This window comes from Thunnus maccoyii, chromosome 3 (assembly GCF_910596095.1).
Source record: "Thunnus maccoyii chromosome 3, fThuMac1.1, whole genome shotgun sequence".
In the NCBI taxonomy this organism is placed as follows: Eukaryota; Metazoa; Chordata; class Actinopteri; order Scombriformes; family Scombridae; genus Thunnus; species Thunnus maccoyii.
This window is the reverse complement of record NC_056535.1, coordinates 33,804,938-33,832,601: the sequence shown is the minus strand read 5'-3', so window position 1 is coordinate 33,832,601 and position 27,664 is coordinate 33,804,938. Positions and strand designations below refer to the sequence as shown.

The window sequence follows — 27,664 nt, the reverse complement described above, 5'->3', positions numbered from 1 at the left end:
GAGGAAGCAGGAAGTTCAGACTCTGTAATCGCAGCCATGTTTCTCTATTCAGTGACCTCCACAGACGCAGCTTCAGTTAATATTTACTTTCCTCATTTGGACCGCAGGGCATAGAGATCAAGACAGAGTGAGCACAGACAGCGTCAAGCATCAAGCAAATGACAGACTGACAAGGCCAATGACAGTGACGGAGTGACAGTGATGACAGCAAGTGACAATGAACAAATGAGAGAGAGGAGAGGAGGAGGAGGAGGGGGGGATGTCAATGACAGAATCCAAAACGGTGACAATCCCACACTGACTGGTGTTAATAATGGAGACCGAGAGCACGACAGTGACAGAGAGAGAGAGTGACGGCGACGACAGAGAGACAAACGGTGACAATGACGGAGAGAGAGAGAGATAGAGAGAGAGAGAGAGAGAGCGGCGTTGATGACACAGAGACAGATGGTGACGGTGAAAGAGAGATGAAGGCAGACAGAGACAGATGCAAACGATCCCGCTGCCTTGAGGTGTCAGGTGTGTGTGTCCTCACTGCCAAAGTATCAGACTGCTGTGTGTGTGTGTGTGTGTGTGTGTGTGTGTGTGTGTGTGTGTGTGTGTGTGTGTGTGTGTGTGAGTGACTGATTTCAATTGGATTGTTTTGTTTTCTAAAATTCTTTAGATTTCAGTCCTGTGGTTGACTGGGCGACACTGGTGGTTGGTTACTGGTGGTTTATTAATACAGCAGAGGCAACTGGTGTATCTGTTTACAGTGCAGCCAAACAAACGTGCGTTTTAATAAAGAAGGCAGTCAATAATTGGCCTGTTTTCCATCTGATGTCATGCAGCAGGAGGTCGTTCTGTTGCTGAGGAGTTGGAAGTGTGCAGCCTGTTACCTTCAGCTGTTCCTGCTCCAGACTGTCTGATTCCTCTCTGTGATATTTACAACTCATCCACTGCCAAAACAAGATGAATTTGACAGCGTGTTGCCACTTTTCACCAGTTGAATGCTTTTAATGTGAAGCAGAGGCAGAAGGAAATGTTGTGTTAACATTAGCAGTAATTAAAGGAGCTGCAACTGTTCATACTTTTTTATGTTTTTAGGGCTGTTGGAATGAATTTTAGGAGTCTTTAATTAATACTAATCAAATTCTGAAATTACTGTTTGATTGTGTATTTTTAAATTTTTTATAAATGTGTTGGCTGGTTCTAGCCGTGGCATGTGGAAACGAAATGTTTTTGTCACGTCTGATGAACAATAAAGTTTTCTGAGTCTGACTGAATCACAGTCTGACGTTCAGTGTGCTAACGTTAACGTCTAACGTCACAATATCACCCACGGAGATCACTGTTCCTGACCATTTACGAATCGATATGTTGAAAGTTTTTGGATTTCTGTCAACAAAGTAAAAGAGTTGAGCCTGAGTGATCAGTGCTGCAGCTGCAGTTTGGGGTTTGGACACAGAGCTTCTCCTCATGCAGTGCATCACGACCACTGACTGTATATAAATATGGACGCGTCTCCACTTCCTGCCACTAATGTTTTTTAATGTTTCTGCCTGTTTAGGAGTCAAAGCAACAAATTCACAAACTTGATATAATGTGAATCAGTTTTATGTTCTGTGAGTCAGGTAGCATAAACAATGGCTACCTTTCAGCATTTTACCAAACATGACACACCAGATGGTTTGTTACACAGAACCATCTGAGAAGTCGTCTTTGGAAACTGTTTGGAAAAGGGCACCAAAAATACCTGGCAGGTGATTGGATGAACCATCTGTCAATCACCATCTATCACCCTCTTACCTTGTGAGGCAGCTGGATTTGCAGGATCACACTAGAATCCTTTAGGACCGGTGGTTCAAACACAAGCGTGTAACTTGAAGCCTGACGAGATGGATTCTCCTGTGATGTTGTGATCTCGCAAATCCTAAACACGCTAAAGCTAAAGTTTATGTAAAAACAAATTAGATGCTGTAACTGACTTATCCAGGGTCTTTGGCAAAATTACACAAATATACAGTAGTGTGTCAGGTCTCTGTGTAGGATGAAATATAATATCACATTTAGACACACAGTCAGAGACAAAGTGAATATAAACAATGACACGTTCTAAACATAAAGCCTTGATAATACTGGAGATTTGTCTGGATTTAAAGACTGTTAGAGCAACAGTTGCAATAACAGCCGAACACTATATATAGAGACAGTGACAAACAGAGAGACTGACAGTCATGAGGGATTGAAGAGCGTGACCATGTCTTGGTCATAACGCTGGCTTTGTCTTCAAGGTTGAGTTACCACAGACTGAATGAGATAATAACAGCAGAAATAAGCTGCTGTGACCTCCAGATGTACAGTCCTCAAACACAAAGAGACTTTATCGAAGCAGCCAGTTAAACAGACAAAGATGGAACAGATGGAGAGTTAAGATCTTGTCTCGCTTCTTCTACATTCAGAACAGACTGGGACACCAGTACGGACAAGTGAAAGTGCTGGTTTGCCTTTAGGTTAGTGTTTCATCTCCGACTTGGCAATTTTATATCCTTTTTTTAATGAGTTTTCGACAACATAATACATTATGAAGACCTACAATTAAGACAAGACATGACAAAAACCCACGACACAAAAGCAAACACAAATACAGAAAGAAAAAAAAACAAAAACAAACAAAAATCAGCAGTATTCACAACCTGGTGCATTTATAAAATGCTGTTTGTATGTACTTAAACTGTTATATTCATTACCCCCATACTTATAACTCTTGACCATTCCTCTTTCAAGTATATTGCTATTGGTGACCAGTCCCTTACAAACTCCTCAAGAGTGCCTCTTAACACATATGATGGTCTTTCCAATGGCAAAATGGACATAAAGCTCTTCATCCAGCCATTTCTGTAATATTGTGAGTCATGCCATATACAAAATAATTCTAATTCTTGTGCTTGCATTCATAACTAATATCTGACCCCAATATAAAGTGATGTGGATTTAGAGGGATTTCTATCCCAAATATTTTCTTCATCTCATTTTGGACTGAGAGCCAAAAAATTGCAATTTCAGTGCATGACCACATAAGATGACTATATGTACCAAGGCTGCTTTTACATTTCAAACATAATGGGGAGCACTTGGGATCATATTTACAATGAATAGCTGGGGTTTCATGTAATCTGTGGATTATCTTATTATAATTTTCTTTGCGTTCATTAATTATGTTTCACCACATCACATCATCAAGATGGGACCCAAAATCTTCCCTCCAAAATGTTTTACTGTTGAAAGTAGGGATGTTAACAAACATTTGGTCATAAATATGACTCATAACTTTCCTCTTTAAAGAAGCTTTTTTATATCCTTTCAATGTTTTTAATGGTGTAATAAACTTAGACCTAAAAAAAAATCTGTTTTGCACTCTGGCAGAAGCGATACTGCTTTGCTACAAGGATTCATATTCCTCTTTTAGCACAACCTCAGGAGCAAACATTACATTCAAGACCAAACACATGAGAAGTGCACAACACAACAAAACTGCTGTGCACATACACATGTTGCTTGTGTGTGTGACAAATAAACCTTTGAATACTTTGAATATGTGGAGTTGATGTGTATTAACAAATATATTTTATTCTCAATACTTGACCAGAGGATATTTACCTTAAAAAGGCATATTCTACTTCTCATTACAGCTCAATAGCCAATATCCAAATTCCAATGTGGTTTGAACTCGGCATCAACGCTGTAATCATCATATTAAACAGACAAAAGTAAGGAATGCATATAGATGTACAGGTGCAAGGAAAGAACAACATATGTTCTGGATTGTTTTTGTTGTTGTGTCTTCTTGGTTTCCAACCTTGATGAGAGAATCTAAACTTTAAGGGTCGACCATCTTACCTCAGGTGACATTTCAGTCCTGTATTGAGTGACTAACAGTGACCCCAACACTGGAATAAGCTCTGAGGTCTGTTGTTTTCTGTGTGCACTGGTGCAGTCATGAGGAATATCAACTTGTGAATACTGCATCAACACTGCCTGGTACAGCGAGGACTGTGCATGTGTTCAGTCAGGCTCTGATGCTAACGTCATGCTGCTGTCACGGGACGTGCAGACAATGACAGTAGAATGGATGAAGGCACTGCTTTGGTATTCATGTAGTTTGTCAGTTATGCCTGAAAATTGCCATTGAATATTTTTGGAAGACTTAAAGAAATATTGCAAGATTAATCAATGATGGAAAATAAATAGCTGCTGCCTTAAAATTCAGAAAACAAACTGTTTCTTTTTGTCAGTATGTTCACAAATTTTTCTCTCTCTCCGCTTTTATCCACAGTGATCTGCAACTTCCGGGGCTCAGTGACTCAAGGTTTGGCTCTGGAAGTGGGAGAGACGGTTCAGATTCTAGAGAAATGCGAAGGTAAGACTTCTACCTGATGAATAGCTTCCTGTGACGTTTCATACAGCAATAATGCCCTCGATCATTGCTGGAATATTGCTAAAGCAGTAATCATTGTAAACATCCTCCAGGGTTAGGGATAACTGTTGCAGCTTAAAGGTTTTCTTTACTGGAAAGAGAATAACAAGACAAAGCATGTATAGCCATGCTAGCAGAATATAAATATATATATTTAAAAAAAGGGAAATATGAGACATTTATGGGGGCAAAGAGGGGGTGAAAATTTGGGAAAAACCCAGGAAAAATGGGAGAGTTGACAGGTCTGGGCTGTGAGCTAAATGCTAACATGCCGATGCTAAGCAGGTGTAATGTTTATCACCATCTTAGTTTAGTGTGTAGCATGCTAACATTTACTAATTAGCACTATACACAGAGTACAGCTGAGGGTGATGGGAACGACAGTTTTGCAGCTATAAACCAAAGTGTTGTACAAACTGGAATTTTGATGTGATGGTTGCACCAGTTAAAAGGCTAAATTATCACCCAAAGTTATTATAATTCATCCTGTGGGGAGCATGAATATGTATTCCAAATATATTAGCAATGCATTTTACTTAAAACCACAAATGTGAACCTGGTGGTGACACTAGAGGAAAAGTCAGTTTGATCACCAAAATCAGAAGGATGTGTCCTCTGGGGACCATGAATATCTGTAACGAAGAGATGGACTAACTGACTGAACAACATTACCATCTGTAGAACAAGTAGATCACTATGCAGCTCTATCAATAGCACAAGAGCTGATACCTGTGGTTCACAGTAAGTTGTATCTGCACAGACTCCACAGAAAGACATTCAGGCGGGCAGTCGTTACTTAAGTCAGGTGGCAAAACCTTGTCTGGCAGGCAGAATAACAGCCCAAAAAGGAACAAAGGCTACAAAGATAATCTGGCCAAGGTCTTTGCAAAGTGGGCAGATAAATATGGTAACTGACTAATTAGGTCAATGAGGGGCAGCTGTACTGGCAGATGTGCTGCTTCCTGCTTTATAAAATATGTATCCTTGTGGAAATTAACCACATTAAGATGTCAAACTCAAAAGCCTTAAAAAAAAAATCTGCCCCAGAGAACCTGTAATCAGATTTTCAAACTACTGCAGTCTGAATGTGAATAACATGAATTAATGTCACAGAGCAGCTCTGATGTTGCTATTCAGAGATCTTCCTTGTTACATTTCAAACATCTGAACTGCGGAGCGACTCGTTTTATCTTTCCAGTCGGGCTGTTGTATTAATGTGACCAACAGGGAACCTTGAATTTTTTTCTGGTGTAGTCACAGACCTTTAGACACATACGACAAAGCACATTTCATTAGAAATAACGTCAATAACATACTTGCTTCAAATTCGATTACCTAAAAGGTTGTAAAACTGTAGTGAAACAAGTATTTTGGAAGTTTTGGTATGTTTCCTTTGCTTGAGTCCACTGTCATCTGGAAAGAACAGTTATGAACATTTCCACATTATATTTTGTTGGAAGTCGCCGTAGTCAGAGCAGCTGTACTGTATCCTGCCTCAGTGAATCAAGGTCCATTTCCCACAGATTTTCATGAGGGCAGCAGATAGAAAAGCTGTGACATTAATGCTGCCGTGGCTGTGTGTGTGTTGTCTCAAATGCACACAGTTAAAAACAAAGTAATACTGCAAATAGCCTGTAATAGCCCAGCAGTGGCCTGGAAGAAAGCCCAAGTTATTAGTCGATGTTACTCCCTTTGTTATCCCTACTTTGACTCACAGAAATTAGCAACTCAAGCCAGGATGTGTCTGAAGCCAGGAAATGTTGTCTTTTGCAGATAATCAGTGAGAATGTGCTCCATTAGCCACAGCTGGCCAGGCGCTACCATCGATCTAATGCCAGCAGCTGATTGGTCCTTTCTTTACCCCGGGGGGTGGGGGTGGGGGGGTCGCCCATGAGGAAGAGAGAGAAAAAAGAGACATGGCTTCACTTTGCTTCTCTCTTCTGGTCTCCACACCCCTCTCATCTTTTTTCTTCTTCTCATCTTTATTTTCCTCCCTCTTCCTCTCAAATCTGTTCATTTACCCTCCCTTCACACTTCCTCTCGTCTCCATTTGTCTCCTCTCTTGTTGTCTGCTTGTATTGACCAGTCAGACTCATATTCATGCCTGAGCTAATCTCATGACATCCAATCAACATCTAATACACTCCTGCTATGAAATGCAGCCTTTCTAGCGATGGAAATGGGCCGTTATCCGAGGCCTTGTGGCAGAAGCTGGCATCACAGCTTTCCCTTTAACACAGTGATTATCAGTGAAGCCAAGGCTCACTATTGTCCAAGAATCCCTGTGGCAGTTTCAAAACTCCCTCAGCTTCTCATTAAAACACTATATCATTATCAGAACATGCAAATAATCTTTTTAGAAACAATGGTTGGCTCGTAGAGAAGATATGAGAGAATATTTGTTAGTGTATTGGTAGCGATGTATGTTAAAGGACGAGTTCACAATTTTCAAGTGTGTCTTAAACCAGCAGTCAGGTGTCCCTATGAACAGTGAAAGAGGTTTTCCTCGCTGTAATCATTCCTCCTGTTCATACTGGTTATTAAAAGATCCTTCAAATGTGCTTTCAATGTAAGTGATGGAGACCAAAATCCACAGTGTGTCCACACAGTCATTTAAAAGTCTCTGTGAAGCTTATATTCAGCTTCAGCAGTCTGAGTTAGTCATATCAAGTGGATATCTGACACATTTACAGTCTGTTTAGCATCTTTTGTGTTTCCTCGGACAGTGTTTCCCTGTTGAGCTGCAGGTGGAAGTATAGTAACAAAAAGAGGGACTACTACTACTACTACTACTACTTGATTTGACTCATTTGGACGCTGAAGCTTCATATTAGCTTCAGATAAACTTTGAAATACATTTTTGTACATTTTGTCTCCCATCACTTCCATTATAGGTGCATTATGAAGGGATCTTCTAACGGTCAGTATGAACAAGAGGAATGATTACAGCAAGAAAAACAGGTTTCACTGTTCATTTGGGCTCCTGACTGTTGTTTTAAGACACACTTGGAAAAACTGTGAACTGATCCTTCAAAATAAACAAAAACATTTGTCCACTCATGCTGACCGAGTGATAAATCAATCAAGTAATCAATGATAATTTGTATTCCCTTTCTTTATTTCTTATCTATGAGGTTTCTATGGATTTTTTCTGAGTTGACACTTCTGGCTGAACACAAGAAAAACACCCAGGACTCTGTGTGTGTACATGAGTGTGTCTTTGCCTATTCAGCTGTGACAGAGATACTGGAGATACAGCAGCATTTATTCAGAAAGTGCACTCAAGAAGCTAAGAAAATCTTTCTTAAAATTATCTTTCCCCGCCCTCTCACTCCATGGCCGGTACTTGTCTGCCCGCACTAACGCCAAATTATCCTCCTCAGACACAAACTCAATGGCTATAAAGACGGTGATATGGAGATGGCAGCCGGTCGGCGGGAATGCAATCCCCAACTTACGTCCTTAAAATATAGATTGCAGTCATAACACATGAGAGAGCATTAGACTTCGATTAAGGGCGTCGGAGCAATTTAAACTGTGGGATTTTGACTCTTAGCACTGTCAGCATTAGTGAAGTACCCGTAGTCACAGCTAAGAACAGCCTCTCGTTATTTAATAGAGGCTTTTCAGCTGTAATCAGTCTTCTATAGCGAGCTGCTGCTGTTGTGGATGTCCAGGAGAGAACTGGCTGTCGGTAAATAACAATTAAATATTAAACAACCGGGATGTGAAGAAATAAACTGACATTAAATTGTGATGTGGGTAAGATGAGTCATTTAGCATGTAAACGTTCAATATGGTAAATCTTGTTCTTTATTCAGTGTAACACAGGAAACAGTCCTGTCTTAGTTCTACTTTTTACTCACTATTAGTTGCACTGTAGTCAGTTTAGACTGATTATTAATAGTATTTGTTGCAGATTTTTTATTTCTGAAATGTCAATCAAAGTAACCTCAAATGTTTTTATTGGGTTTTCAAACATTTACATATTGAGACTGGCCAACACACCAAGAGTGGAAAAAAAGAAAAAGAAATAACAATACTCATTTTGTAATACTACTACTACTACTACTACTACTACTACTACTACTATTACTACTAATGGTAATTGTAATAATAATAAAAATGTTGGAGAGTTTTTAAAAAACATGCTAAAAATAGAATAATTAAATACAATAGTGACGTTATGGTTGACAGTTACAGGGATTAAGTTCTATTTCTTGCAGTGGAGACATTATTACAGTTATTCAGGAATGTTACCACATTTTCTATTGATCAAACTAAAGGAGGCTACATTTTAGATGCCTATGTGTGACCCAAAAAACCCCACAAATAACACAATAACACAAATAACTCTAAATCAATATAAATTCTTCTTCCTCTGTCACATTGTCAGTTGATGCTCAGGAAACAACAGGATCAATCAGGAAATCACTTTAATAACCAACCGTCTCATTTAGATTTTCTTGTACAGACAAAACCACTGGTGGAAGAAAAAGAGACATCAACAAATGTCAAGAATTTATACCAGCAGACTGTGTTTAGTCTTATGTTGCATTTACATAATATTGTTTTTATCATAAGTAGAGTAAAAATTAATTAAGCATAAAGTGTACTTTAGTCCATCCACTGAGAAAACAAGTGGTTGTTTTACTGCATACACTATAGATGTGAACCTTCCAAATGAATCGTCTTTCCTCCAGGATACATAGTGAACATGGCAGCAAGCTAATCAAAATATGTTGCTAATCTTCTGCTTCATTACGTTACATTAGCTGATTGTTTGATCTTGTGTTTACAGCTTGATAGTGGTGATTAGTTACTGGTCAATAAGCACTCAAACACAAAAATAATCAATGACAGTTTGGAAATGAATTATTCTCTGTGAGCAAAAGGAACCATCAGCTCCTCAAACCAGCTGGATATGAAAGATGGAGAAGATGGAGAAGTGTCTGGTTGTTCAGCAGCATCAAGCTTTCCCAAGTATTCTTTATTAGTTGCTATGACAACCAATAAAGTAACCATGGTGCTAGTTAGCAATCTTTTTCTTGCCCTGCTTTTTATTAATGTTTGTACAGTTTACTAATTTGACACTAATCAATCAATACCTGTTCATTGGCAGCGTTATAAACAGAGGATGCTGCGCTCGCAGCGAGTCGCTCGGCGGCTCGGCTGCAGCTCTATTGAGTCTCTGTCATAACTGTAATTACAATGAAAAGGCCTCTTGGGTACTATTACTGCATCAACAAGCAATTCCTTTTGTTCATAAAGTAGCTGGAGGTGTGCTCTGCAGGGACATGAAGCGTCATTTAAGACTCATATCTGGCTGATTTCATCTCTTGATGGAAACCTGCATCTATTGTATAATTCTGTATTCCTAATGAGTTCAATCTCAAACTGCATTAACTCCACAAAAGTGGCTCCTCGAGTTCTGCCTCCCACTTAGAGATGATTTACAGTGATTATTATTGTGAATTATTTTGATAACGGTGTAAAATGATTATTCTAATAACCGCTTCGTGAGCCGTTGGGACGCGGGAGGCGAGGCGATTGCTCAGAGTAAAACTGTATGACAGCAGATAAATAAGGCACATACATGCACCTGCACACACACACACACACACGAATCTCACACATCTCTGCTTTCCCAAAATACAGAATAATCACATACACACTTGCACACACAAATTAATTTTTTATCTCTGTATTTCAGTCTCATTTTCACGCTTCTTATCTCTTCTATCTTCTGCAGTAAAGTCAGTGAGCTACAGACGACACACGTCCTCATTTCAACCCTTACAAATGGGCCCAGATACTGCTGGTCCAGCCACAGTCTGATTACCATATAGATGAGAAGCTAGGGAGTAAACACAGCCATCTTAACGAGGGTGATGAATGAATCTTGATTGGTTATTAATTAACCGGCCAATTAAGCCTCCATTTCCATTTCATATCAGATTATGGAGAACTGCTGTGAAATGGATCTTATGATTTTCCAAGAAGATAAGATGAAAGCTAAAGTGAAGCATCCTGGCAGCGTTAGTACTGGTATCACTCTAAATGTTTTTATCAGAAACAGGTAACGTTTGATGATGAGAGAAATCATTTTCCAGCCTTTTCTGTTTTTTTTCCCCCAGAACTGTCTGAAACCTTGTTTATCACAGATGGACATTATGGTTATTCATATCGAGTCAGAATATTGTCGACTATTAATACAAATATAGTGAATTGTCTTTCTAGCAGTGTACACAGTGGTAGTTTGAGAAGGTCAAAGTTGTAATATGCATCATTTTGATATAAATAAATGTCTCTTTCGCTGCACTCTGTCACTGACAGACTATGGTCACCCAAGCCTTACGTTTCCAAGACACAATCATTTTTATTTCCGCTTGGATGGAGACAAACGATGTCTCCGCACAGTCTGAGAGGATGTCTGGGTGCTTTCCTGCACATATTTAGTCCCTGGATACAAATCATTTTCAGCTGTCAAGGATTTACTTCAAGTTGAGTCAACCTTCATGACAGCTTTCGACTCCGCAGAGGAGGTATCTGATGAATGTTCAGTCATGTGGAAAGAACTGTTGTGCTCTCTTGAGACTGAAGGGGGGGGGGGGGGGGGGGGGGGTCATCACACACACACACACACACACACACACACACACACACACACAGATGGTCATGTACTATAGGTCACACTGGGTTAAGAGTCTCCTCCCTGTACGTCACTGATCCGGTTTGACCTACAAACAGGCAGAAGTTACACATCTTTGCTGATGACGTTTGAGCTTCTGTTGGTGGAAACAACTTCGTTAAGTGAAAGGTTGAGAGATAATGGACAGGACAGAAATTATTACAATACTTTTATATCAGCTTTTGCTTCAGAGTACAAAGTTTTTTTAAAAAAAAAACATGACAAACATGTTGAGATGGTGACCAGAACAGTGTGTCTGTATCTCATTTAAACTGTCAATATTCTACGATGGAGATAAGACCTGGTTGTCATTCATTTAACAACTGCAAATATGCATTTCTTCAACGATGTCCTCACTCATATCGGTCCTCACAAAGATAGAAATACATGCGCACACACACACACACGCACACAGCGTTTAGAGAAGTGGACTGAATCCGTCTTTAGCTTCAGGCATCATGTTTCTCACTGTCTCTCTCTAACTTTGTCACGCACTTTCACAAGCATCCACCGAAGTATGCACACACCACGGGCTATGAATTAGTCCCACACACACATAAACACACACACACACACACACATAAACACACACACACACACACACTCTCGATAGTCAGTCAGTGATTTAACCTAAATTTAACTGACTAAATGTCCATGACTAATAAATATTGACTGCTTGATCGCTGACTGTCATCCTCTTCAGGGCAACGTGACGCTAAATCAAAACCAATCATGTTGCATCTTCAGATTAAAAGTTATCCTTTTACATTTCTGTGTTCTTAAAACTTTGAATATCGTTGTTTTTTTTCTGACAACATATAGTACATGTAGAGAATATTTCAGGCTTATGCTTTACTAGAAATGATAGAACTAAGTGGCATATTATTGTATGTGGAGACAATCAAACCTGTGACATTTAGAGTTTTAGATTATTATTTTGAAAAACCTAAATTCAGCCTAAAAACAGTCAGTCCATAAGATACCTGATACACTGCAAGAAGTCACCTACTAGAAACGACACAAAATATTCTTTAAACTAGTGAAATGAAAAAATCTGCCAGTGGGGCAAAAATTATTTAAATTTTCTTGAAACTAGCATAATAATAATCTGACCACAAACACGATCTAAACTAGTTCATTTCTTCATATCAACTGTTAGAAATTCAAGTTAAAGATGCTTCAAACTAGACTGTTGGAAAATAGATTGAATACTTTACTAAGACTAATCCAGAGCAGTTACCTTGAAACAAGTCTGATAACTCAGAGTTCACATGATGCTTCAGAAAGATTTAATGATCCTAGAATAAGATATCATAACGTTCTGAAATTTCATTTCTTGCAATGATTCTTATTTTTCAAAATTTTATTTCATTTCAATCTTCATTAACATTTAGTAGGTTGTAATAATAAGCAAGTTTTCACCTCAAATCACCTCAAATACAGAATACTTTGTACTGTGTAGATATATATATATATATATATATATATGTGTGTGTGTGTGTATTTTTAATGTTTTTTCTTACTTTGTGAGGCAGCCATTGTTTTCACTGGTTCTTTTATCATGGAGTCTCCTTTTATTCTCTGTAAACAAAGATCTCTTTGTTGGAAAATGTTCAAGCAAAAGTAACTTTGCATATTGAGTCAAACTGCTGACTCATAACTGTTTGTAACTCTTCAGTAAACCTTTGCATGTGTTTTTTCTTTCAGGTTGGTACAGAGGATTCTCTACAAGGAAGCCAAACGTCAAGGTAAGAGACTGACTTTACAGTTAATGTTTCACTAATAATTTCTCTTTTCACATATCTGATTCTCTTTCTTCCTGTCTCTCTCTGTTGTGGTGATGTTGAGAAGCAACATCTCTGACTGCATGTCTAATGTGAAGGAGACGTAAAGTATGTAAATAAACTGCAGTCTTTTTCTCTCTATCCTCTTTCTTTCTTTCTAACATGTTTCTACTTTGATTTGCTTTTCCATCACTTTCTGGCAGAATTCAAACATTATACAGTTATAGACATTGTTTAAGTGATGATTATTTCTTGAATATCATACAGTAAAACCATCAACCAGTGAATGACATGACCGTTAGCTTCTCATGGCTGAGAAGACAACAAAGCATGATTCCAACAAACATAAAAACAATGGAAGCAAAAGTGCAAACATGAAGTAAAATGTGATATTTGACTGTATTCCGGTGGTCAAATTGTGTCATGAGGCAAAAACAATGAACACCAAAGGCTGCATGTAGAAGACTTGACCTCAGGATTTATAAACTTAGACTTCTTCAAGAAATCACAGATGAAAAAGTCTTGATTGTAGCAGGAATGTTGCATCCTGTGCTGACAATGTAAACCTGCATCCCCCATATTGTTATAATACATTCATTAATTCATCTTGCAGCATTGATTCTGTTACATCATACACTAACTGTTTGGTTCAGTTTTGTTGAGTTTCTAACGAGTGTGATGTTCTGATTATCTGCTTTTTATTTTCATCTTATGTCTTTATTGATAATATCAGTAATAATAAATGTTATTTATGCAGCACTGTTCAAAACAAAATTCATGAAAATCTGACAGTTAAAAGATAATACAAAAACAAAATTCAATAAAATACCCAATAATAGAAGACAAAAACAAAACAAGAATAAACACTGTGGCAGCGTTAATAAAAGGCTTGTTTCGAAAAGATTTGACTGATTCTGTAACTGTAGAGATGAGGAGAACGTAACGAGGTTCTGCAGCACGTCGTCTTCATGCAGAACAGCCTGTAGCTGTTAGTATCTACGTAGATGTTCTGTACATCACAGTAACTATGATAACATGACATGATGAGCAGTCTGGTTTGTAGCCTGCAGCTCCAGTCGATGATGTTCTGCTGTTGTTGGTTGAAACTCAAATACTTTGAAAAGGGTCTTTCACGAAAGATGGAGAGAATTCAGATTTTTAAAACCCTGACAGGTATTCTTGAAACTGAGGGACCTAGTTTCCTGAAATAGGTCGAAGTCTTCATTCCTGGCGCGTGGCACACGTGACCGACACATTGTTGACATTTTCCTGAGCATCAGCACTGGCGCACTCTGGGCAACATGGAGGAGAGCGTGAATACAGTGTTAGTGGGAGGAACACAGAAGCAGCAGGTGGTATTCTTCAGTAACGACCAATCACATGAGCAACAGCTGAAAACATGTTCAAACCAGTCAAAACTATGAAAACCGTCCAGGAGAGACTGTGTGACATTGTTGGTTCATCATTGTTGCATCACTAGAGGTACACCAGCACAGACACCAGATTAAAACTACCTGGTGGTGATCAGCTTCATCAGCATTGTGTCAACTTGTTTGTCAAGAGCTGAATGTAACAGATGTTCATTTATATGTAAAAGTCCTGCAGTGCAGCTTGAAATAAACAGTTACAAGATCAGGTTTAGAAATTTGCTGGTTAGAGTTTGAAAAGTGCACAACTTCTACCACTGTTTCACTGAAATATGTAAATAATGAGTGAAAGAATCCAAGCTGTGCGTAAAGTAAGCAGGACTGAGTTTAAACCTTTGACATGTTTTCATGAACATGTTTTATTTGTTTATGACATAAAGGATGTTGATGTGTGACTACAGGCTGTTTTACACACTGATTATATGGACACACGTCCACACACAGGACTGACTACTGCAGATACTTTGAGACTTAACTGTAAGCGGCAAAACTGAAAACTCACTGTATTGATCCTCGTCACATGTCAGAAAAAATATTTTGATTCTCTAAACTGAGTTCAAACTTTTATTTAAGAGAGCAGCTTCTATCAAATGATTTTATTGTTAAACTTGGAATCTGTGATTAACAGCTTTCCAGTCTGATGTTTAGAAGATGCAGAATATTAATGATCATAGATCCTGATCAATACTGTCGCCACGTCAGAAGATTTCAATAATGAATGAAGTTTCCTCTGCTGTGCTACAGTCCTTCTCTCAAATCACAGACTGTAGATGAAACTCACACATTCCTGCTGCTGTGTGATGACTGCAGCTGTTTAATAAACATGGAAAAGATCCGATATTCTACAAGGTGTTATCTGACAGAATGTATTTCTGAACTCTGGGTCACTGGATTACTCTCATGTTGATGATATTATTGGTAAGAATCTTCCTTAAAAATAAAATTACGTTTTGACTCACATGTTAATCTGTAGTAGATGAAGAACATGTAGAAACTGAAAGGACGCCTCTGCAAACTGAAGCCATGAAACTCGCCCTGCGTCTACGTCTGCATCTGCTTCTACTTCTGCGTCTGCATCTGCATCTACGTCTGCTTCTGCGTCTGCATTTGCGTCTGCATTTGCGTCTGCATCTACGTCTGCTTCTGCTTCTGCTTCTGCGTCTGCATCTGCATCTGCGTCTGTGTCTACGTCTACGTCTACATCTGCTTCTGCAAGTTCTCTTGTGCTACAAGTCATCCAAACTGAATGGCAAAATATGTTGTTGGTCCTCCAAAATGACACATGGAAGAATTTTTTAATCTGATACCATTATATCGACTGGACAACATCACTGTCTCAATGGTTTTACTGGTATTTGATCTTCCACTGCGATGGTTAAGGTTATTAGGTTCAAGCATAAAAACAACTTGGTTAGGTTTAGAGAAATATTCTTCTTGGTTAAATCTACTTCTTTGTGAAGGTTAGAGTACGTCGTGGTTAAAATAGACCAACGTTGACTGTAAACAAGCAGCAATCTACTTGATAAAGTTGGACTTTCTGTTAACCTCCTCCCTCCACAGACATTATGTCTCTATAAGAAGGTCCCAGTCCTGATGGACAATAGTCAGATCTGTTACTGCAGCTGCACTTGAATCTAAACAAGCCGCTTTGTGACAGAAGCTGATGTTTCTTCTTTTCCTTCATACCCACACCTTTAGAGTAACATGCAATACTACAAACTATGTTTCTTATTAAACCCCTCAGAAAAACCTCAGAACAACTTTATTGAAGTCTAAAAAATTCAATCAGTGCTTCCTGCTGCTTTTAGAAACTTCATATTCAAAGCTCCCAGTGAGGCTTTTATGCTTTTACTTAAATTGCCTCACAGTTCAGTCAGTGTACAGAATAATAATCTCACTGGGAAATGAACCTCAGCCTTTTGAGGTTTATAAATTTTAATGTCCACAGGTTGTAGATTATTATGTGTCCTTCTGTATGTGACAGATTGGTAGTTCATCTTGAGAACTGGCTTCATAAGCAGGGACTGGAAAATAGATCAACTGAAGAAACCGTCCCTCTATTCACTTCAAGAAATTGAGTCTGATTATGTTTGAAAAAAGTAGATAAGCATTTGCTCAGATTCCTTCATTTCCACTGAACATTTTGTGCTTATCACAAAAAACCCAGAACCAACTAAAACTAATCAGATTATTCACTTGAAGGACCAAGATAATAACAATTTAGATGATTATGTTTGATAAAAGCAGTGCAGCGTGATAAAGTAATAAACAATCACTCAACAGATTTTTTGAAACGACCTTTCTGACCATGACTGGATATGACTCACGCTGACAGCTTTACATCCATCGTCTCTCTTTTTAAGCACCATGTCTGGATCACGGCTGTACGCAGGAGTTTAGAAATACTGAGGTCCAAAAGATGAGCTTTATGGGGGGAGGGTCCTGATCCAAATATGGACGTTTCTATAGCAAAAACTGGATAACAATAGCTTATAACCATATCAGTGGACAATAACATGAATTATCTGTCAAGGAGTAAAACATGAGAATCAGGTTAAAGCTGCAATATGTGAGTCTGAAGTAAAGAACCAACAAGATACTAACCAATCTCATACTCCAGACACATGTAGCACATGTCCGTGGAGAGGATTGGTAGCTACGTAGCCTGCCCTGATTGGTTGGTTTATCTGAGACCGGGGTGACCGGGGATTTTTGGACCTGTCTAATCTAATCCAGAGCTCAGGAAACTCACCAAAATGAATTTTTCACAGAACAATTCATTTTTTGATCACTGCTGGAATCTAACATATAAATGTAATAAATCTGCTGAAATCTTGTGAAATAATGTAGCTTTAAATGTCAAATGAATGATCCACACTAGATACATGTTCTTTATTTCATTCTTTTGCTTCATATTGCATTATGAGCAGAACAGTGTGTAATACCTGCTGCTCTTCCTCTGTCATCTTCATCGCCTTCTCTCTCTTTATCTCCCACATCTCCTCCTGTCCCAAAGCTCAGCTTTGTCTGTCTTATTTTTTTTCATTTTCTTCTTCGTCTCAGTGAAGAAAGTCGACAGAGGGTCAAATGTTCGTTTAAAGTTTATCTATCTGCCATCAGATGATTGGCTACGTTAGCTAGCTAAACCACTCAGGTGAAACTAGCCGGCATAAAACATAATGGATGGCTGCACAGAAGCTATTGGTCAAAAGATGAATGACAAGTAAAAAATCAGTAATTTGTCTGGTTAGGCAAGGCAAGTTTATTTGTATAGCACATTTCAACAACAAGGTAATTCAAAGTGCTTTACATAGAGCATAAAAGGCATTAAAACAGAATATAAGAGCAACACAAGTAAAAAGACATAAAAACAATTACAAAGTGTTGAATTTGGAAATAAAAAGAAGCTAAAAAGGGAATAAGACAGATAAAACAAGAGAATAAAAGTAACAGTGCAGTGTAAAATATTAATCGTCAATGTGGTTTAATGAAAGGCAAACAGAAAAGTCTTCAGCTGCGATTTAAAAGAACTGAGAGTCGCAGCAGACCTGCAGTTTTCTGGGTCAAATGTTCAACTGAAGGAAAAACATTTTGCCTAAAGTTTATCTGTCTGCCATCAGATGATCGGCTACGTTAGCTAGCTAAACCACTCAGGTGAAACTAGCCGGCATAAAACATAACAGATGGCGACATAGAAGCTATTAGTCAAAAGATGAATGACAAGTAAAAAATCAGTAGTTTGTCTGCTTCCATTCAGCGACTGCCTGTCAATACGTGTAACGAAAGAGCCGCCATGTTGAACAAAGATATTGTAGGAACAACAACAATATCCACGTACCCCATCCACACACACACACACACACACACACACACACACACAAGCACCGCTCAGACAAGGAAGTGAGTGATCTTGCCGCTGTATAAAATCTTTGCTGTCATATTAAGTGACTTTTATTAATATAAAAATTGAAAGAAACAGCGAGGTCCCGACCTCTGGGACCTGACTGCTGCGTACAGCCGTGTTCTGGATTACGAGCTAACAGGCTTCTGGGTTTCGAGTCTTTTTTAAAAAAGAACAGAGCCTCTTTTGTGTTTTGTCCTGCTCTGCCTCGTTCTCTATTCACCAGCCTTCTATTTGATTCTACTTTGCTCCATCCTGCTCTGTGGGTCCGTAAGAGGCTTTTACTGTTTAGCCTTACTATATCTAGACAGCAGTGTTTCCTCTAGCTGTTGTTTTGGTTCTGTGCTGGATGTTTTGCTGTGTAGATAGGAGAGGCATTAACATAAGAGAGATTGTCTGTGGGGGTTGTATTGTATGTCATATTGGAAACAGGCAGACAGAGAAGGTGAGAGGTGATACTATAAACAAAACCTCAGCAGCTATGCTTTGGTTTGGAAATGGTTTTAAATGTATCAGGAGTTCATTATCAATGTCAGCAACAAATCAAAAGACCCTCCATTAGAAGTGATATTTAATGTTTCTCTTGCTCATGGATCATATCAGTCTTTTGATGTATTAATTTTAGATAGTCATGTAGGAAGTTACTCTGCTTTTACATTTATTAAGAGATGAACTCTGATGTTCGGTTTTCCTGCAGCTCAGCTCATCTAACACACAGGGTGGAGCTCCGACATCCTGTTCTCATTCACAGCACATTCTCCACTCGGCTCCTCAGCATGTTGAAGAAATGAAGACCAGCTACCATCAGTCACGATGTGATGATGGCGCAAAAACACCGCTCAAAATCAGTAGCTTGAATAAATGAAAACTGTCATTTAAGTTAGAAAGCTTCCTCCTGATACGTCGGTTGGTTAAGAATGACGATATACGCTGTGACATGATAGATTTGTCATTGAATAGAATTTTTTCTAAACCGTAACTATCAAGGTAGTTATTCCTTTAATATCTGTGGAGACACTGTGGGGGTGGTGTTACAAAGCACTGAGCACGACTGCTTCATGGTAATATTAGATTTACAGGAAATCTGTCAGGTATTTATTTTTGCTGGTCTAGCCAAAAGCAGGGATTCCTATGTGAATATTTCATATATTAACAGTTTCTCAATTGAAATTCCAGAAAAATGTCTATAACACAATATACTGTATGTATAACATGATATCAAATCAAAGAGGACTGTATCCATGTAGCTCTCCTGTGTGGCACAACTGTACAATATTTCAACAATGGTACCAGGTGCTCAGCTAGCATGTTTGGTATTTGGTACACTTTAAATAGCTATGAGATGTCATGCACAGAGTAAACAAAAAACCTCAAAAAGGTACACAGACAGGGTGAAGGTTGACACTGTAAAAAAACATGGGGAGAAAAGCTCGCTTGCAAGTGAAAATCTGATCTTGTTGGAAGCTTCCAAGGCTGCACCTCCAGAGAAAACCTTGACTTATAGTAGACTAACATAACAGCTTGTCTGTGGGCGGTGCGCTGCCATTCATTTCTGTAGGTTACAGCAAGGGCAATGGGATGCGGCACTGCAGGGATAATAAGCAAGAAAAAAGTTGAAGTTCAGGTTTCCTCATGCAAATCAAATATCAGGGATCCTGAGAACACTGCAGGAGAGAGATGTGTTTTAAGAAAGAGAGCTCAGCTATCAAGAATTCACCCAACCTGCATCTGTACAGACTCTGCAGCCCAGAGGAGCAAGACACAGCCAAAAAAAAAAAAACATTTCAAAATTCAAACCCTGATCTTCTAAATCTCTACTCACACATTTATTGTTCACCATTAGATGGATCAAGTCTTGTCGTTCTGCGCTGCTTCTTTCTGTGCAGCTGGAGGCGATGAACTTAAAGTAGAAAATCCACAGAGAACAGCTGGTGCAGAACAGCTGGTGCAATGTTTGATTTGCAATACCTGTTTCAAATCTCAAGCATGATCTGTTACATTATGATCATTGTGAAGAAATCAGAGTTATGTTTTATAAACTTCAAATTGATGTAAAAAGGAGATTTAACAGCACAGTTCAGGGAAATGTGTTTATTATATAAGGGATGATATCTACTTATTCTGTAGTTTTTCATTATTGTTGATGTGTAACGTTTCAAATACAGTCAGATGCACATTCTGTCTGCCTCTGAATCAGCACCAGTCAGTTTATTAGCCGCACAAATTAATTCAGAGGAAGTTCTTTTGTCTTTAGCATGAAGCATAGGAGCATGAAGATACCAATTTAACGCTGGTGGTCCAAATGTAATGGTCCAAATTCTCTGATTCCAGCTTCTCAAATGTGAATACTTTCTATTTCTTTAGGATTATATGACAGTAAACTGAATATCTTTGGGTTGTAGACAGAAGAAGACGTCACTTTGGGCTCCAAGAAACATTACATTCAACATTTTTCAGCATTTATTGACATTTTATGGACCAAACAAGTCATTGATCAATTGAGAAAATAATTGGTAGTTGCAGCCCTACATGAGAGGAAAATTAAAAAGTTATATTGCCCTTTGTAATATCATTATTAATATCATCATATCATCATCATTAACATCAGTTTACCCTCCAGGAGTCTAACAGTAGAAAGCAAAGAAACGGTGGATTTCATACAGACTCATACAATCATACAGTGACCCACATGTAAAATATGTTAGTGACACACTTGGAACTTTAGTTTTAAAGTATTTCTTACAGCTACAGTAAGTTAACTGTTACCAGAGCAGTCAGTGAGTTAGTGTGTTCTCAGTGTAAAGATGGACAGGTGCAAATGTGTGTGCTTGTGTCACGTGTGCAAACAACCAACATTTAATTATGTCCACTAGCATGCTACAGCATATATACAGTATGCATTCATGTCTTTGCATGCCTCTTGGTGTGTGTATGTTTCTAAATGTGAATGTGTGTGTGTCTCTTCCCTTGCCTCTCTCCCAGCAGCGAGGCATCAGCCCAATCCTGTTAGTTCCACCCTAATCACCTGGTTCCTCTACAATAGGCTCACTGGTTGAGACGAATCGCTATGTCTCCCTCAGGAAATGCCTTCCTGCTCTGACTCCTCTCTAATCCAGCAACACTATAGAGAACTTTCACACTTTGAGGTTCATCACCGTTCAGATTACCTCGACCATCAAAGCCACAGAGAGGGCAGCTCGCAGTCAGCGAGAGCAGTGTTTTCTTAAAGCTCTAATCAGTGAGCGGTGAGTGAATGAGGGAGAATTATCTGAATCGGTCCAGTACAACAGCAAGAGACAAATGACCACACCTGAGATCAGGATGTGCTACCAGTGTATCTTATGTTGCAGTGGATTTTGTTATTGTTTTAGCAGGTTGACCTTTTTTAGTTTTAGTGAAATATCTCAACAACTATTGGATGGAACGACACAATATTTTGTCCAGAGACTTATGGTCCACAGAGGATGAACCCTGATGCTCTAAGTTTTCCCCTAGCGATTAGGGTTAGGGTTAGGTTTAGGGGTTAGGGTTAGAGGGATTAGGGTTAGAGGGATTAGGGTTAGAGGGGTTAGGGCTAGGGCCAGTTAAATTTTAATTTGTCTGAGACTTTGGGTAATGACCAAATACCTGCAAAACTAGTAACATTCACATCAGACTCAGATCTCCTTTATGTTTAGCTAATCAACCAATGTTAGCATGCTAACTAAGCTTTTTGAATCAGTCTGTATAAGCTTTTCTGGCTGTTAGACTGTGATGTTTACCTGCGCTCTATCAGCAAAAGCTTTGATTTTTATCAGACCTGGTTGTGATATTTTGCTCTCTATGAATCAGTGTGTAGCACTCATAGAAAAATGTGGGTTATTGTCCATTTTTTGACAGATAATTTATGTCTGAATAATGCTGCTGCCATGTAGAGTAACACTGCTTTAAAGCAAAGACACACTGACGTTTGTAATTAGTCTGACTCTAAACTGGTAAAGTTCAGCTAAACAAAGATCCTCATAGATGTTTGGTATCCCTCCACCATGACCTTTACATAAAATGCATGAGTTTCTCTTTAGAATAATAGCAGCAGCAGAGCCATCTGTCCAGACTGAGGAGAATCCTTGTAGACAGTGTGTGTGAAGTGTGTGTGTTTGGGCTTGATTTAATGTGTGTGCTGTAGGAAGATACACTCGCTCACTTGGCATTAAGGGACATTTGGTTGTGAGATCATCGGGGGAAAAGGTGTAAGATTGTTTCTGTATGTTTATAATCTTCAACCTTTTTTTAAGATTAGGACATCAGGAACATTTAAAAATATGAAATGTCTTTCTATCTGTGTGTGTGCGTGTGCATGCATGCATGTGCGTGTGTGCGTGTGTGTGCGTGTGTGTAACAGCTTCTCTCGTGTCACTGATGCACCTCACAGCAGGGCAGTGAAGGGCGTTTGTGTGTGAGGTGACTGCTGATCTACTCTGCCAAAGTGAATACACAACTGCCCTGAGCCAGGTGTAAACACACACACACACAGACACACACACACACACACACACACACACACACACACACACAGCAGGAACTATAGTCTTTGTTTCCCCACTGACATTCTGCCTAAATGCCATGTATGTGTCTGTGCATGTGTGTGTGCTTGGCTCTGTTCAGTGGAAGCAACTTCCTGTCCAGTCACCTTCCAGCAGAGATTTGACCAATCAGGTAGAGTGTCGGACAGAGAACACACACACACACACACACACACACACACACACACACACACACACACACACACGCAATCAGTGGGGCCATTGGGACTGGGCTTGCTGTGCATTAGTCACGGTCATCAGTCCATTTAAACATGGATCAGCACAGTTTGGCTCTCTGCTCTCATATTCTGCTCATCTGCTGGTCTCTGCAAAGACCTCAAATAATGATATCAACATCAACTCTACACACTGTACACAGCAGACATTTAGTAAAACACAAGCCATCATTACTTTTCATTTAATAAATAAGATTTATGTCCAAATCAGGATTTTTAGACTTAATGTATTGCATTTAGACATTGAATATGAGCTTAAATATTTAGATTACATGATGTTTTTTTAAGCTCTGTCATGTTTACTAAGCACAACTAATGATTATTAAAGCAAAATCATTCATAATCTTAATTCAAGTCCAATAATGTACATAAACTTGTGTGGATGAGCTCAAGAGCTGGCCTGGTTTCTCAGCATGTGCTGGCAGACGTTACAGAGGGACGCCGTCTGTCTGTGTGTCAGATACAATATAAACGTACGCAAATATGGTTTTACGGTTTTTAAGATGTTTAGCTGATATTTTAGCTGCGTATATACTCAGATTTCAAGACAGACATTAAAAATTCCAGTCAGTTTTAGAAAAAATATATCATCCAATCATATTGCAGGAAACTCACATGTAAAACCAGAACAGGTTTTGCACTTATTTGTAGTTCAGATAACTAAATTATTAGATAAAACATAATCACTTATGTGCCGTCTTCATATTTACAAAGAGCATCAGAGGTCAAAAAGTAGAGGTCAAAAGTTAACTGTGACATATGCTAGAAACAGGTGTCACTTTGTGTATCTTTGTGTGTGTGTGTGTGTGTGTGTGTGTGTGTGTGTGTGTGTGTGTGTGGTCTCTGCTTTCAACATTTGCCTGCTGTGCATTTAGCTGATACTACGGTCTCTTTTAGCAACATTAAATAAACAACATTACAAGCACTAAACACCAGTCAAAGTTATCGACCCCTGAAAATTCTCCTGTATCACACGTTGGACGTCTGAAAGCAAACTGTTGAAAAGGAAAAAATGACAGAGATAGAAAGGAGATATATTGGTGTCTGTCTGTTTGGTTTTTCTGGGTTTTATCACACTGGGATGTCGAGCTCCTCACCGCAGTCAAACAGCAGGCGTAAAAGGCTTCTCTCTGCAGGGAGCGGTGTGGAGATTACACCTGGCGTAATACAAATACGGTCAAGACAGCTCGGACACCGTCTGGCTCTGTGAGCTGCTACTGTAGGTTGACTGTGTGTTTGTATGTCATTTAGAAAGGAATAGGAAATCTGTTCAAACTCAGAGGTGGTGACTCACACTTATTTGATTTCTTTTTAGCCAGGTGAGAAGAGTAATATTCAAACTGAACAGAAGAAGAAACAAAAGATGGAAGACTGTTTACATACAATACATGGAAATGCTATATAAGCTAAGAAGACTGTGATGTTTAAAACAACATTTTAACACTCTTCGGAGAGCTGTAGTTCACTTTGTTCTGAGTGAGAAACTATGAGAAACAACCAGAAAACACAAGAATCTATGAGTATAAAAATGGAAAATGTTGACATTGCAGAGCCGGCCGTCGCTCTCTCGGAAAGATGAGCACAGTAAAATAATTTGATGGTGTAACACAATCTGGAATGATGCTCATATTCAGCATGAGTCATGATAAATGTCACATTGGAGTGATATAAGATGTTTGAGTCATTCCCCTTATGTGTAATTGAACGAAACTCCAAGCAAGCACCACAAAATAATATGTGTTAATGTCCAAGTGTCAGCGCCCTCCAGCAGCCGTAGTAATTATGACGGGAACAAAGAATGAAATCAGGTGACGTTACTATAGAGACACAAAAGCTGTGTCTCAAATCACATACTTCTGTTAGTACACTTTCATGTAGTACACTGTGTACAATATGTACTTACTAGCATAGTGCTCAAATTTCTACAGGGTAGTGTTGTCTCAAATCAAACACAGCCGTTGTGCACTTACCGGAAATGACGACCGCAAATTAACATTAGCTAGCGTTAGCATTCGCATTATTGTTCGCGCTACCAAATCATTACAGACTGCTAAATTAACCCAAAAAACATACTGATGGCTTATATCCGACAACAGTATAGTGGTGCTTAGCACTAAAAACACATGTATAACTTACATTTGTATAATGTGGTGATGTTCACCGTAGTTACAACGTATCCGGCTGCCATTTCCAGTTTGAAAAGTGGTCCCTCCCCTTCCGCTACATAGCCAAGATGGCGACCATTGAGGGCGAGAAGTGTCCATAGTTCCACACTCAACTTTTTGACCGTTTTGATTGCATCATCCGGATACTCACAGTGCACTTTATTTCCCATACTTCTCAGTGTGAACGCACTTATGCACTCAAAATGTTAAGGGTAAGTACAGAAGTACACGATTTGAGACACAGCATAAGTCTGCGTACGGACGAGGCAGTTTATTATTGACGGTTTTGGAGGCACAAAACCATAAAAAATGATGTCGACCTGCTGACAAATGATGTCATCCTGCTGACTGGGGACGTCAGATCAGAAAACACTTCTGTGTTTTGTTCTGGAGTAGAGCTGCAACTAATGATGACACATAAAAACAGAAAAAACAACACTGAAGAAGCTGGGACCAGAGAATTTTGACGTGTCTTGGAAAAAAAGAGAAGATAATTCTGGCACTGTAAATAGCCTGGCTGAGACATTATTGAGATAACAATAATTGAGATGAGATTTTATAATTGAGATAAGTTACGATGGAGGTGAAACTGTGTCCTGACTGGTATTTAGGGAGACGTTTCAGTGAAAACTCAAAGGCTCAAACTGTAACCAAAATATGCTGAAACCAGCAGGAGAGACACAGGTACAAAACCAATGTTTTTTTATTGTTGTGGAGAGCATGTGCATCTTTTGGACAATGCTGTCAGTTCGTATCACTATGAAATATGACTCGATGTGAACAGTCATCCAAAAATATCAGAAATGAGCAGCAGTTTGGAATTTAGCTGGAAGACCTGCAGGCTGAAAGAAGCCTTAAATACCTTAAAGAAAGAGTTAGAGAGAGAGAAAGACATGTTAAAACTGAAAAGGAGAACAGAGTATGAAGACATTGGTGCCTTTATGAAGCTAATAGCACAATCTCACTGCAGTAGAAATGTCTCCCTCTCAGACTATTAAGAAAGACGCTTATTGTTGAAGAATCAAACAACAACAAAGGAGAGAAAGTTCTGCAGTTGTGATGTAATCACTGTTATTTTATCATCCCAGCCAAGTCAGAACCGCTGTGTGAAATTATAGACCGGAGTACATTATAATGCTACATGGAGCTCTATGTGGGAATTACACAACTCCCTTTTCATGCTTCCAACAAGGACAATGAACAGGACAGAATACAACAGAAGAGCTCAGAAGAAGAATAGAAGAGTAGAATCGACGGGAGGGTTAAGGTTGGTAGAGGAAGATACATTTCTTTAAGGACAATAGAAGGACAAAACTGCTCTTTTCCTGTTTTCTACATGTCAGAACTGCTGAGAAAACAATGAATGATGGTTTTTCACAAGCTCATCAGCAGGTGTGATGAAGAATGGAACAAAAGAGAGTATAATTACTGTGCAGCAGTAAAAACTGGAGCAGGAGACTCGAAGAGACACAATGTACTATACGACTGTGATGAAAAACACAGGAGGAATGGACATAAATAGGAACTACACTCAAAAAACATTTTAATAGTGAACTTCTAATTATCACTTGACTTAGAATAAAACAATACTAATAATTTTGTTTACAGTTAAACACATATGTGCCGATACTTTCGAAAAAAAAAAAACAGGCTCAATGCGCCACCTAAAGGATGAAACAAGTACTTTGAATTTCTTGTGTCTACAATAAGACACATCATCAGTGAAAAATTATGATACACTCAGTACTGTATAACAGCAGACTGGTGAATGTTTGGCCAATTACAAACAAGATCGTTTCAATCAAATGTCTCATTGAGAGGATCAGAATTTAACCAGGAGAGTTGATGTGGGAGTTATAGCTTATAATAACTGCTGTTCTCTGATCATTATTTATCTGTATTGATGGTTGGAGACCTCTGTTTCAAAGCTCATTTAGCCTGCTTTAGCTCCTAGCTGTAACGTAGTTGGTAAAGTTAGCAAGCCTTCACGGACGCTGTTGGACATTAACATCTTCTTTGGCAGTAAACACAACATATGGGGCCACCTGTAACTGTGCTATATTCAGAGCTTAAAAAGATATTGCGGGCTGACCAACAGTAACATTAACATAATCAACAGCAGGACTATGACTACGTACTGCCACTTCCCAACTGGGAGAGCCTCTGGAAGTAGAGCCGCTAGTAGAGCTACGACACAGGTACCAGCACAGAAACTGTCAAAACAGACGTAAATGTGCTTCTAGTGACCAGTATTGTGTCAAACACTGTTTTCCTGTTAATATGTGTTTCCCCCTCTAATGTCTAACCCTGACCAGTTATCTCTGCAACGCCTTACCATAACCTAATGTTAACCCAAACCCCAACCAGGGAGAAAGGCACTGCTGGAAATATCATTTTGACAGGAGGTAAACTCTGTTTGAAGGGGAACACACTTTGACACAA

At 39.0% G+C, this 27,664-nt stretch overlaps 1 protein-coding gene across 11 annotated transcripts in view; it reads left to right on the top strand.

Annotated features, from left to right (window-relative positions):
• The window catches only part of LOC121894133 (dedicator of cytokinesis protein 3-like), a 215,056-nt gene that overhangs the window by 68,378 nt on the left and 119,014 nt on the right, over positions 1-27,664 (top strand). For 10 of the 11 annotated variants that reach the window (XM_042406509.1, XM_042406510.1, XM_042406504.1 and 7 more), the window contains 2 exons: positions 4,316-4,399; positions 12,855-12,895. In XM_042406509.1, coding sequence (XP_042262443.1) covers positions 4,316-4,399; positions 12,855-12,895 — 125 coding nt within the window. Of the gene's footprint in view, positions 1-4,315; positions 4,400-12,854; positions 12,896-22,786; positions 22,955-27,664 lie in introns of those variants that run through there. The other variant, XM_042406513.1, reaches the window with a different exon arrangement.